The sequence below is a fragment of the Cyprinodon tularosa genome, unplaced genomic scaffold (assembly GCF_016077235.1).
Source record: "Cyprinodon tularosa strain WSP-4 unplaced genomic scaffold, ASM1607723v1 ctg172, whole genome shotgun sequence".
Classification (NCBI taxonomy): Eukaryota; Metazoa; Chordata; class Actinopteri; order Cyprinodontiformes; family Cyprinodontidae; genus Cyprinodon; species Cyprinodon tularosa.
Genome location: NW_024038551.1, coordinates 455,465 through 469,939, shown reverse-complemented (window position 1 = coordinate 469,939; position 14,475 = coordinate 455,465). Strand labels below are relative to the sequence as shown.

The 14,475-nt window shown below is 40.7% G+C and overlaps 1 protein-coding gene across 1 annotated transcript; it reads right to left on the bottom strand.

The window, feature by feature from the left end:
- Positions 1–3,250: 3,250 nt before the first annotated feature.
- On the bottom strand, positions 3,251–4,344 carry LOC119781148 (odorant receptor 131-2-like). The gene has a single exon (XM_038281529.1). The coding sequence runs from the start codon at positions 4,341–4,343 to the stop codon at positions 3,399–3,401; it is 945 nt and encodes a 314-aa protein (XP_038137457.1). The 5' UTR covers position 4,344; the 3' UTR covers positions 3,251–3,398.
- Positions 4,345–14,475: the final 10,131 nt, after the last annotated feature.

Genomic DNA, 14,475 nt, shown 5'->3' with positions numbered 1-14,475 from the left:
TGGACAAACAGACATATTGATTCTTGGTCTGTAAACTGTCCCTCTCGTTGTCTCCGATCAGCTGTGCCCCCAGGCTTCCAACCGTCTGAGTCTAGTGAGGCAGACCAACCTGATCTCTCCTCTGTTCCTGCTGACTACCAAGACCTACTTCAGGTATTTAGCAAAACTAAGGCCTTTTCTCTGCCTTCCCAAAGTTGTCTGTTCAATATCTCCAAGCCAGAAAGGGAATCTATGGAGAAATACATTAAGGAGTCCCTGGCTGCAGGTATTATTCATCCTTCTTCATCATGTCTTGGAGCTGGATTTTTCTTTGTGGGAAAAAAGGATGGTTCCCTTAGACCCTGTATTGACTACAGTGGCTTAAACCAAATTACAGTCGAGAACAAACATCCTTCGCCCCTTTTGTCATCAGCTTTTGAGACTGTTCAAGGGGTCAATGTCTTCACCAAACTGGATCTCAGAAGTGCCTATCATCTTCTTCGTATAAGGGAAGGAGACGAATGGAAAACCGCCTTCAAAACTCCCATAGGTCCTTTTGAGTATCTGGTGATGCCTTTCGGCTTAACTAAAGCACCTGCTCGTTTCCAGGCCTTGGTTAATGATGTCCTTAGAGATTTTTTGAAATTTTTTGTTTTTGTTTACATTGATGATATCCTCATTTTTTCTAAGAACCTGTCCGAACACAGGATCCACGTGCGCCAAGTTTTACAGCGGCTCCGAGAGAACAAGCTTTTTGTCAAGGCTGAGAAATGTGAGTTCCATAGGCCTTCAGTCTCTTTCCTTGGCCTCATCCTAGAGGGCGGACAGGTAAGACCCACTGAGGAGAAAATTTAAGTTGTCCAGGATTGGCCCACACCCAAGTACAGAAAACAGCTTCAAAGATTTCTGGGGTTTGCAAATTTCTATCGTGGATTCATTCGAAACTACTGCCAAACTGCTTTTCCCCTCACGTTTCTCACTTCCATTAAAGGCATACTATGCAACATTTTTCAGTTGATTAATGTGTTCCATAACGTTTTGGATGATTAAATGAGTCATTTCAGGTCGAACAAAGGTTTTCTCGGCCGCCCTGGTGGTCTGTAAGGGAAATACCGCACTTGCAATTGCAGGAGCCCTCGGCCCGCACCCACAGGCTCAGAAGTCTCGTGCATCGCAAGAGTCAGTCTTGCTTTACGACGACAATTTGGCTAACTACAATCTTTGTTATTTAGACACATGCATAACAAATAATGTATGAAAACAGAACAACAAAATAGTCACTTACCGCAGTAGACATGGTGATTCGTTGCGTTCACCTCTCTACTTAGCTCAAAACAACCGCGCCTGGCTTGACGGAGAAACCAGGAGAATAGCTGGGCATATTTACGACAGTGCACTTTTACTTTCGCCCTCTGGGGGGAGCCTCGCTGGAAAATCAACACCGGTTGCATAGTATACCTTTAAGGTCCCTTTCGTTTGGTCCCTTGAGGCTGAGGCAGCCTTTGTTCATCTCAAGCACCTTTTTGCCAATGCTCCTGTTGTCATTCAGCCTGATAACACCAAGCAGTTTGTGGTGGAGGTTCACGCCTCTGATTCAGGTGTTGGAGCCGTCCTCTCCCAGATTTCAGACACTGATAACAAGTTACACCCGTGTGCTTCCTTCTCTCGCAGACTTTCCCCAGCAGAGAGAAACTATGACTTTGGAGACCGAGAGCTCTTAGCCATTAAGCTAGCTCTTGAGGAGTGGAGACATTGGTTGGAAGGAGCTGCACACCCTGTTCTGGAATGGACCGACCATAAAAACCTGTAATACATTCAGTCCGCCAAGAGACTTAACCCACTGCAATCTCACTGGTCTCTTTTTTTCTCCCGGTTTAATCTATCCATTTCATTTCATCCTGGCTCTCGGAACGTTAAACCGGATGCTCCCTCTAGGCAGTTTACCCAGACGAATCGGAGGGGTTTGCTGCTCCCATCCTGCCTCCCAGCTGCTCAGTAGCCACAGTCACTTGGGAGATTAAGGACCTTGTCAAGCAGGCCCAACAGTCTGAGCCTGATCCCTGGTACTGGACCCCCCAGCAGAGTTTTTGTTCCTACATCCATTCATGCTCGAGTAATTAACTGGCTCCACACTTCCAAGTTTTCTGCCCATCCAGGTATCAGTCGAACCGTGGCTCTCATAAGTTGACGTTTTTGGTGGCCCTCTTTACTAAAGGACGTAATGGAGTTTGTTTTGGCCTGCCCGACCTGCACTCAGAACAAGCCTTCTCATCAGCCCCCTACTGGATTGCTTCAACCCTTGCACATTCCCAAAAGACCCTGGTCCCACATTGCAATAGACTTCTTCACCGGACTCCCCACCTCTAAAGGGATGACCACCATTATCACTGTCATTGACCGTTTCTCCAAGGCCTGCCATCTAGTGTCACTGAGGAAGCTCCCTACAGCTTTTCAAACAGCCCAACTCCTGGTCAAGTACGTCTTCCGCCTCCATGGGATTCCTCAAGACCTACTCTCTGATCGAGGCCCTAAATTCATCTCACAGGTTTGGAAGGGTTTTTGTTCGGCCCTTGGGACCAAGGTCTCACTCACTTCCTGCTATCATCCCCAGTCTAATGGTCAAGTTGAGCGGATGAACCAGGAGTTGGAGGCCAGCCTCAGATGTCTTTCAGTTTCCAATCCCACTGAGTGGAGCCAGTATCTCCCGTGGGTTGAGTACGCCCACAATGCCCATGTTTCTGCTGCCACAGGACTCTCCCCTTTCAAGGCCTCTATTGGCTATCAGCCTCCCCTTTTCCCAGCTGAGGAGGCTGCCACTGCGGTGCCTTCTGTTCAGCATCACATCCACTGTTGCAGAACCATCTGGAACCGAGCCATGACTGCCCTCGATAAATCTGCTGAATAGAACCGAACGTGGGCAGACCACAAGAGGAGGGTCACCCCTAAAAAAAATCTGTACATTCCTAACTTTTGCATCCTCTCCCTGAATTTTTCTTAATTGTGCTTAAGTCGCATTCATTTGGTTTCAAAACATTTAAAAGAAATGTTTGGAAGTATTAAATCAAGACTCATCTTTTCTTTAGAGCTTTCAAGATATGTTTCTTTATTTGTTAACATTTAAATAAAAACAAAACACAAATATACTAGTCTATATACAAAGACACTAATATATGCAAAATATTTGGTAGTTGATATATATCCCAGAGATGTTGGACTCACATAAATGTTTGAGCTTCTAAAAAAGTAAAAAGTCCCCTTAAAGCTGAGATATTCTCAGTTTTAGATTTTAAATTAGTCCTGACAAAAAATATAGTGAGTAAACGGTACTGGTTGTTATTTGGCATCTATAAAACAATTGTCTAAGATTATTTTATACACTGTAAAGTCATTCTTCAAAAAGAAAAAGGAAAAAAAAACTGCTAGGCTTTAACTTTAGGGCGGCAAAATAGATAATACAGCAGAACAGGTCTGATGGTCTGATCTCTGAGCCCATAAATGAGAGAGCTCAAACATCTGGGGAAAATTATTAAACAAACATAAAATACATTCTGAATCCATAAAAATGCCACTCTTGATAAAACTTTGGAAAGAGCAATGATGAGTGGGTTATTAATAGTTGAGGAAAGACTCAGGCCAAGTTGAACCAGATTCAGCAGCAGGGTGTAACGGGCCTTACGAGCTAAAGCTTTATCTGTGGAGGCTGATCTGGCTGCTATAATGACACCAACATAGGAGAAAGCTGCAGCAACACCAGCTGAGACAAACACAGCACAAGTATAGGCTCTGTCATATTCAGCAGTTAGAGCACCAAGAACCAAGGCTATGTTAGAACAAAGATCTTTTATGTGCCAAATCTCCATTTTTTCTGATGAAAACTCTAAAAATAATAAAACACGAGTGAGATTGTTTACTGAGCTGATAGCCCAGATTACAATGATTACTGCGGTTGTGTTTCTGATGGTGATGATAGAGGAGTGCCTCAGTGGGAAGCACACAGCCACATATCTCTCTAAAGGCATTACCACCAGTGTTAGCGGAGAAATCCCAGTTGTGAGATTGGCAAGCATACTAAGAACAATGCACAGCGAATACACCAGTTTCACTCTGCAAACAGACAGTAAGAACTGCACCTGACTCTGTGCCAACTGGACAGTGTCTGCTAGAAGGAGGTTGTACAGAAGCACATACCGACATGTGTCACGAAACACAGGTTTACTCCTCAAAGTGAAAAGAATGGTCCCATTAATGTAGAGAAAAATAAAGGATGGTACTGTAGACAGAGTTGATATTAGAGCTATCCTTAAAAGATTCTGGTTCTGAAATGCTGATGTCATGTTAGACTCAGACTGGGACACATTCAACATAATGGTGAGCTCCATAAATGGTAAAAAATGCACCTTTTGAGATCATAAATACAAAAAACAAAAATTCTATACTCAAATAGATTTTGATACAGACATTTCCTAAACACAAATTGCAGATATATATAAAGAAAAACAACAATCTAAAAATTAGACAAAACGAAGGCTTCTGCACACACATACTGTATGCTTAATGTGCAGCTTTACTGGTGATCTGGGTTTTTAATACATTGGCTGACAAAGTCCGGCCTCAGTAAATGTTCAGATGACGTATTGCACATCAGCAGAACTGACTAATGAATGAGCTAATCATACTACATTCAAAATAGAGGGACACATATGCCTTCCTTAGTTTGGTAAGTTCTCTGGCTGTTAGTCCCGAGGCTATCCCTGGTGAAACAGGTTACTTACTGTAGAGGTCAGGTGCACAGGGACAAAGGTGGCTATAAGAACATTTTACCTTCGAATACTTTACAGTCAAATATTTGATTAAACAGCATTTGATAGTCAAATATTTGATTAAACAAAATATTACCACCCCTACTGGGGTAGGCAATATATATCACAATAGCACAACAAGGGTAAGACTAACACAGATTATAACAAGGTAAGATCGTCATAGTATAATTTAATTTATTTTCGACCCAGATGAATACTTCTGGAATAATGTCTTTCTGAGCGTTTCAATTAAATCTAATTAGACCAGAAGACTGCCTTAACTCGTTTTCTACCTTCTGGTAATAAGTGCTGGAAAAGGCCCAGTCTCTCTCTACGGGATCTGAGAAGCTCCTCATGATCAGTATCGGGCTGTGGCATTTTGACAAGGGGTAAAACTGGGACTAGAGGCTGGAAGCTACAGATCAAAGTCAAGCTATTTTTTAAGTTTACCTTTATTACATTTCTAGTAGTTTATGTGGTGGGGAAAATTTTGTTTCTAACATACTGAGAAGTGGTGGTTAAAAACAACCCAATCGGTCTCCGCCAGGTGACGTCAATTGTTTACCTCGGGCGCGGTGCATCGTGGGAAAACCACCATATTAGGTGTAAAGTCGAGATAAGCCACACGCGGCTGTTCTTTCGGCACAATTATTTACCAGAAATGACACGATCGTGTTGTGTGAGAGGCTGCCAGTCCCGGTGTCTTGCCAAGGTAGTTATCCCTGCGAAAATTTGTATCCCCTCGTCGGGATCGCGCATGGAGTAGGAAGAACAACCCGAGTTAACTCCACTTCAATTCCAACGTGCCGAACTTGAAATTTGAAAGGTTTTACGTGCATGAAAGTTGAGCTTTACTGTTTTATTCTTTACTTCACATGTTATAGCAGAATATCGCCAGTGATATTGATCTAAAACTAATAATAAAACACAAACGTTGGCTTGAAAGCTGGTCGCTGACAGCAGTGTCTACTCCTCCCTCTGAAAGCAAACAGATCCTTGTTCTTTTCCACACGTTCATTAAAAAAATCTCTCATTGTTTCACAGTGTCCAAATGTTCTCATCCCATTGAAAACTGTTGTAAACTGTATACTTGCAATAAAAATGAAATAGAAAATGGAGTGCACGTGTAATCATTAAAGACCATATGCCAGAACTGGCAATATGGGATAAAATAAAACCTGCTGTAATCTGTTCCCCCTGTCTAAATCAGGCAAAAAAGGCCCCAGCTTTTTTTTAATTTTGGCTTATAAACATCTTTTATGATGACAACTAACCCCTGACACTTTGGAGTTGATTGACCTTTATTTCTTAAAGTTATAAGGGGGGAACAAATTATAGCAGGCCACCTGCTATAATCTGTTCCCCCTGTATAAATCAGACAAAAAAGGTCCCAGCTTTTTCATTTTTGGCTATAAGTATCTTTTATGATGACAACTAACCCCTGAAACTTTGGAGTTGATTGACCTTTATTTCTTAAAGTTACAAGGGGGGGACAGATTATAGCAGACCACCTGCTATAATCTGTCCCCCCTGTCTAAATCAGACAAAAAAGGCCCCAGCTTTTTTTTTATTTTGGCTTATAAACATCTTTTATGATGACAACTAACCCCTGACACTTTGGAGTTGATTGACCTTTATTTCTTAAAGTTATAAGGGGGGAACAAATTATAGCAGGCCACCTGCTATAATCTGTTCCCCCTGTATAAATCAGACAAAAAAGGTCCCAGCTTTTTCATTTTTGGCTATAAGTATCTTTTATGATGACAACTAACCCCTGAAACTTTGGAGTTGATTGACCTTTATTTCTTAAAGTTACAAGGGGGGGACAGATTATAGCAGACCACCTGCTATAATCTGTTCCCCCTGTCTAAATCAGGCAAAAAAGGTCCCAGATTTGTCATTTTTGGCTTATAAGCATCTTTTATGATGCCAAAAATGAAAAAGCTGGGGCCTTTTTTGTCTGATTTAGACAGGGGGAACAGATTACAGCAGGTGGCCTGCTATAATTTGTTCCCTCCTTGTAACTTTAAGAAATAAAGGTCCATCACATCCAAAGTTTCAGGAATAAATTGTCATCATAAAAGATACTTATAAGCCAAAAATGAAAAAGCTGGGGCCTTTTTTGCCTGATTTAGACAGGGGGAACAGATTACAGCAGGTTTTATTTCATCCCATATTGCCAGTTCTGGCAAAATGGGATGAAATAAAATGGCTGATGTTAGAACACAAACTGTTTATTAAGGATAGTACAACATAGATAAATTGCAAGTTACTATAAACACAAATATAGATTTAAGTACCAAATTTCAACGAGGAAAAAATTATTTCCTTCTGCATATACAGTAGTTTTTAATGATTACACGTGCACTCCATTTTCTATTTCATTTTTATTACAAGTATATGGTTTACAACAGTTTTCAATGGGATGAGAACATTTGGACACTGTGAAACAATGAGAGATTTTTTTAATGAACGTGTGGAAAAGAACAAGGATCTGTTTGCTTTCAGAGGGAGGAGTAGACACTGCTGTCAGTGACCAGCTTTCAAGCAAACGTTTGTGTTTTATTATTAGTTTTAGATCAATATCACTGGCGATATTCTGCTATAACATGTGAAGTAAAGAATAAAACAGTAAAGCTCAACTTTCATGTACGTAAAACCTTTCAAATTTCAAGTTCTGCACGTTGGAATCGAAGCGGAGTTAACTCGGGTTGTTCTTCCTACTCCGTGCGCGCGCCCGACGAGGGGATACAAATTTTCGCAGGGATAACTACCTTGGCATGACACCGTAGCCTACGGTAATTTCACATTCTGCTTACTTTTTTCCATATAGTCAGAGAGACAAACTCAATCCTTTAGTCCTTCGTTTAGCTATACTGCGGTTGTTTACACTACGCCTTTACGCCAAAAATGGCGTCTTAGCAACAAATGTCACGTGACTGACGGAGACCGATTGGGTTGTTCATATAATCCAGTCAAGGGCTCACATTGACTGCACTGCTGGGTTCTTTTAACCCAGCAGGTTGGGTTAATTTGTAGTTATTTGACATGCTAAAATATAGCTGTTGCATATTAATATCGCAATTCAAATTTTTTTTTCTTGATTAAATATATTCTCACCCCAATAATTTCACAACAAATTCAAAAAATGAACATATTATATACAGGTTTACTGTGGTGTCTGAGCCTGTTTGGGTGCAGTTTTGGTTGTGTTTTCTCTCTCTGAAAGGTGTGGCTTTGGGGGAGCTGGCTGCACAAACCTGAGACTGATCTTCATCTGGAGCAATATTTTAAGCCTGGCCTCCTGTGTGCTCTCTGCCTGATGGTCATGGGTTAGTTGGAAGATCTGCCAACTTCTTTCTCTGGTGGAAATAATCGCTCCAGCTTTTTTGGATTTCTTATATTGATCTAACCTGTGCTCTGTCTACCCAGATTCCAAAAGCAGTCTCCAGCTACCAATCCACAGCACCCACCTCCCACATATCCAGCTGATGCAGAGCTTGCCTTCCTCCTTAAACTGCCCCTGCTTCCAGAGACACCTGTCTTCCCTGTCTACCTGTGAACAGAAATAAACTATCATTGCTCCTATCTCCTGGCGGGGCTGTCTGCATTCTGGGTCCAGCACCTAGCTCATCACACTTACAATCCTTTAGATAGTGCAAGTTTAACATAAAAAAAACCTTTTGAAGCACATATCAATTATACTCAACAGTGCCTCACAAACACTTTACACTTTACAAGAACATTTTGCATCTTATAGGTGTGGTGGAGGATTTTCCGAAACTTTTGAAAAACAAATGCATAGCACAATCCTGTAACTGTTCCCAAGAGGGAACACCTATTAATCATGTGCGAGAGCATGCACAAGCCCATTTCTCCTTGTGCACAATCATAAAAGCTCACTTTCCAAAAGCATATTTGCAATTTTTCCACTGTGTCTGACTCACCACCGGTAAGTGAAAATGGGGACGAATACATAGGAAAGCCTTACTTGAACATATCACCACAATGATTTACAATTAGACATACCACTAACTTTAATGATCCACCATGAAAAATAACATCCTCCACAATACCTTCCATGACTATATAAAGCTTGATATATAAATAAAGCATTAACTGGTGTGAAAAAAATGTTAGTATTGATCACCACTGGTTACGTTACGTTTTCTTAGTCACGTGACGCTTGTGCTGGGAAAACCAGCATCACGGAGCCGGTCATGCAAGCTAACTCTAACTCAACTACAGAAAAATGAAAGTAATAAACCGGCTCTGTGATGCTGGTTTTCCTTTAGTATGAGCGCCACAAGCGTCATGTCACGTGACTAAGAAAACGTAACGGGATTGGCTGGGAGCTGGACACCACAATTCATTGCTAATGTCTGTGACCTGAAGTAACCCTTCCCTTTTTACACTGAATTTCGACGCCGAATTTAAGACACTGAAACAGAGCCAGTTTAATCTCAGGAGGCTGAAAATATTGAGTTTGAATTTTGAAAGGTTGAATTTTTTTTATATGCTCATTTTTTTAACTCTCAAAAATTAAACTGAAAAATAATATTGAAAATGTAATCACTTTGAAATAGTAATGTGAATTTTTAGCTTGAAGAGAAAATAACAAATGAAATTTCAACTTTGTAGAAATAATGACAATGAATTTTTTTTTTAGGTCAAAAATGTGTTCTGAATACATTTTAACACTGAAACAGTAAGTACAAACATACAACATTTTAATTTCAGTGGCATTTTTAATTCAAATCCCAGCGACACAAATTTACTTCCATAGCTTTGGAACCAGCAAAATGGCAGAGAGCTTCTAGGGGGGTGCCTTCCCCAACGCCCCTAGTCAGCATCTTCTCATACAACACCACAGCATTACCATATACGTTGATGCTAGACCCTCTCTGACAATTCTCATATTTTAACATAAGAATGTCCATTTGGCTGACTTACATGGACAGTAAAGAGACAGAGTAATGAACAGATATAACAGTTATTTAAAACAGAAAAATAAAATAAAAAGCACTTTATCTTTGTTAGGATAATTATCATTGATGATGTGTGAGTTTATTATACCTTAATATTAGCTGCCTGTTGTGTGTCAGGATTGATGTTTTCCACAATAGTTTATCTAATTAAGACAGTTCCTCTGTCCGGACGTACATTTATAATCTTCATGCTGTACGTGGCAAAGATTTGGAAATGGAATGAGAGTGGTGTATTTCAGCAAAGAACGAAGTGTAATATTTTGATAAGGCTGGAGCCATGGATGTCTACTCATCTGCTAACATTTATGATGTAATGATGTGATGATGTATAAAATGCCTCTTTAACCGTTTATTGGGGCCACTTCCTGAGAGGTGAGCCCGGGGGTGTGCAGCTGCCTTCTGTAACCCTAAGCAACTTCTTTGATCTGAGTAAGATTACAATTTCTATCAAAATCTATTTTCATGTCTCATGTTTATTCAATACATATAAGTTATAAAGTGTTATTTAAAGAGTTTGTCCCGAGTTATCTCTTTTCAGGAAAAAGAACCGGTGAGAGAAAGCTCCAAGGTGTAGACACATCTTCAATAGTAAATCTACTTCATGCTGAATTGAGTGGTTTTGGTCCGCTGTTATCAGATATTGTTGAGGTCCAGTTAGTGGGTGGGGCTGTGTTGCACATGATTGAACATCAACCCAAGGTGTTGGGCAATCCAAATAAACCAACACACCATTATAGAAATTACAACCCAACAGCTGATAACTCCATACCCAACTGAAATAACTTTCCGTAAAAATTCAAAAAAATATCCACTGGACTTGGTTTCCACGATTTGAAGACGTTTCGCCACCTCTTCAGGAAGCTTTCTCAATTCAAATGTCTGGATCCGCAGTGAGTTTGAGTGTTATATAGACAAAGCCTTGTATCGCTTGGAAACATGCAAATGATAACTGATGAATGGGTCGTTTGGTTCCATCGTTAGCCTGTAATATCTGAACCCTGTCTATGAATCTGAGGGTCGGTCGTTAAAGGGGAGGATTGCCGTTAAGGAGGGGATTGTCTCCTGTAATACCTGAAACCTGTCTATGATTGTTAAGAGTCGGTCGTTAAGGAGGTATTGTTTACAGGCTGGAGCGGGTAGGTCCCTCGTTCCTCTGTGATGGGGTGGGGGGTTTGGTGATATCTGGAAGGGATCATGTCTATGATTCAATTGTATGTTTTTGGAAGCTGGGATCTGAGTTACTGAAATAACCTAACAAACTGGGTTTTCAGAATACCTTATTCAATGAAAAGAAGCAATTGAATTACCCAACATGTTTCACCTAGCAGTTGGATTTAAAACAACCCAGCATTTATTAGAAAATATAGAATCCTTTCATAAAATGTATAATTTGATCTATGAAAGTATTCACTCAGCTAACACAGCTGCAAGGCCATTCTCATAACAAGCTAGACTCTTTCTCAGGGTTTATTAATAACATTTGATAATTTTCATCTATTGTCTGTTTTTGATTTGATTAACTGTTTATGGAGACCTGTACAGCACCAACCCACAGGGTTTAGGTAGTGAAAGGAACTTTTTTCTAATCATCACAGGGCAGAACATTAACCTGAAAGGTTGCTACGATTGTCTTGTTCTCTCTTTGCAAAGAAAGATAAGAAAATGCAGACTAAGCGCATTGTCATCTATCTCCTTTATTTAACCAAATTGCAGAGTTTCATACCTTTTTCCTACTGCACTAGAAACACAGGGTCGAATAAATTAACAAGTGCCATAGTACAAAAGAAGAACAGTAAAACAATGGAAGCTGTTCTCTCTTCACACTAACCCAACCCCCATCACCTGGACACGCCCTAATCCAGGTCCATGCATCACACATTTAGCAAAGATCCAGTCCCTGAAACAGGACAAAACAAAAAAAAAAGAAATATCAATAAAACTTACAAGTAAACTAATTTGAATCATTTTGCCTTAATTTTTTAAGAGAAAACCTAAGTTTTTCCAGCTTTAGGTCATGGAGACCCTCTATCACCCACTGGTCATGAGAGGGTGGGGTTCAGGATTTCCACTTAAGTAAGATAAGCCAGGAGGGTGAAAAAAGCTAGAGATCGTCTCAAGGAACACAAAAGGCTCAGGTCTGGAGAGATGCCAAATATTGCTGATAGTGGATTAGCGAGAATTGTCTAAGTGTATGCTCTTAGCACTGCCAGGATGTTCCCATAATCTTTCTTCTGCTCTCCTTTCTTTGTTCTGCTGGTCATTTTTGCACTACCTGGCCACCAATCATAAAGGCACCTATATTATCATTTACTTCACAAATATGCAATAAGATAATCATATGGTAGTAATGTTAAAGGAGCTTTGTGCTTCAAAGAATGTGACTATTCCAATTTTCTGTCAAATAAGTCCCAACTCCCAAGTAACCAGTTTTTTTTATTATTCATCTCATGTGTTTGACTGTTGAGTTAACAAGCTAAAAAAAGTTAATAGTAACCCAAGATAGCAAACCCAAACCCAAAATGTTTTGAGCTGCTTTTATGTATTTCAGCTCAGTTAAATTTAAACATACTTTATTAATCCCAAAGGGAAATTAAATGGTATAGTAACTCATATGTTCATGTCCTGGTTCCTTCCGGCCAGTGGATTGAGAGGCTTTTCATGTCTGTCTTGTTAAATTAAATTCAATTCAGTTTATTTCTATAGCGCCAATTCACATCACATCATCTCAAGGCACTTTACAGTTCACCAGATCATCCAGTCAAATTGATTCAAAGATTTTTATCTTATAAAAACCAGTTGATTGCGTCGACTCATTGACTCAAAGGCAATCCCTCACACTAAGCATGCTTGTAGCGACAGTGGAGAGGAAAGACTCCCCTTTAGAAGGAAAAAAACGGCCATGTGCGGAGGCCGACTGGGGTTCAAGCATAGATACAAAAAGCAACTGTAAAAGGTGGCCCCGTCCAGGAAACACACAGCCAGGCAGGCGAGCGCCGAGCTTCCTCTCATGTCAGAGGATGAAGAGAGCACATCCAGTCAGTCACAGTCAGAAAAACAGGACTACACTGAAAAACAGGCCGATCTCCAGCATCTATAAACAAAGGCATTGATAGCAGCAGCACAGCTGATATTTCTCTAAGGATGGAGTCACAGCCAAACAGCAACAGACGAGGCGAAGCTACTATGAGAAAAAGCAGAGAGAGCATGACATTAGAGATTGAACTAACAGATTCCGCAGAGTGTTAGAATAGAGATAGACTGAAGCAAAATGATGAAAAAGGGATCCCTATGTCCTCCAGAAATCTAAGCCTATAGCAGCATAACTATAGAGATAGCCCAGGATCGTCTTCTGATCGTGTCCTGGTCCTTCTCTGCCTAGCCTTCAGGGTTTTGGCTATGAATGTGGAGAACGTCCGTTTTATTCCTTCAGGTATGGCTCCTGGGAGGAGACCAGTTTAAAGTTCCCTGCAGAAATCCCGTTACCACATCTTGTCTCTCTCCCTCAATCACTGAGCCTGCCCGCTGGCATCTGATCCTGCCTGTCTGCATCTGTGTGTGTCTGTCTGGGCACGCTTCTTGACCTGTTCTCACTTTGAACCTGCCTAAATGCTCTGAGGATTCCTGGAACCCAGGATCTATCTGTTCCTCAGCGGATTGGATCCCCTTGTCGGACTACAGACCCCTGGATTTCGGAACTATCCCTGCCTGATCTGTTTTCCCTTGATCTGGATTGGCTGCCTGCATGTTTTCCGGGGATGCAGAATGGGACGGCTCAGGGCATCTCGTTGGCAGTGCATCAGCTGATCCTACCTATAATTGAGAGGATGGACTGAACTTTTAAACCAGGTAAGTGACTCATTTGGATAATCATCTCCTGTCAGATGATCGTAGTCACTTACCTGTGTTCCTCCAGAGTGTCAGTGATTGGGCGGTGCCTCCTTCTGTGGCTGTAGGCAACCTAGTCTCATGGGAAAATGTACCCCCACTACGTTGGTCCACACTGCAAAACGTAGTGGAGGTACATTAATGGCCATTTTTTGTGGTACTGTTACATTTCTTCTGCCTATACGCTTTCTATTGTTTTACGTCCTAGTCACAAGACTTTCAAGATTCCAGCTGGGAGAAGAAAAAATATGGCCGACATTCGCTCATTTTTTGTGGAAAGATTAATAACTTGAGTTTGTTTTTGCATTAAAATGAGTTTTGATTACATTTCTAGTGAGAAATGTATAGTTTGTTGTCAGAATATTTACTCAGGGAATGTACATATTCACTTGCTTGTTCGTTTCCTGCAAATATTTTTCAAGATAATGTGAAACTGTAACGTTGTGGTATAAACATGGCCAACATTTCTCTAACTTTTAGTGGGAAAATCAGTAATTTCAATCAGTTTCTGCATTGAAATGGGTTTTGATTACATTTATAGCGAGAAATGTAGGGTTTATTTACATAATATTTACTTAGTGAACATACATAATCACTCGCTTGCTAGTTTTTTCTACGATTTTTCGGATCTCGTCAGGATTATGTGAATTGCAACGTTTTGGCTGCTACCCATCGCCTAGCATTTAGCTGCCGCCCCGATTCAACATTGAATTCTTTGTGATTTAACTCCATCTTACGGATCAAACCCTCGCCACTGCGTGTGTTGCGTCTCAGGTTGATTTTCAGATCAATGCATTACGTCGTGGCATACAGGAGAAACTAAT

What these genes read in the sequence shown, in the direction of transcription:
- LOC119781148 (XM_038281529.1), bottom strand. Translation starts at nt 4,343, where the DNA reads ATGTTGAATGTGTCCCAGTCTGAGTCTAACATGACATCAGCATTTCAG.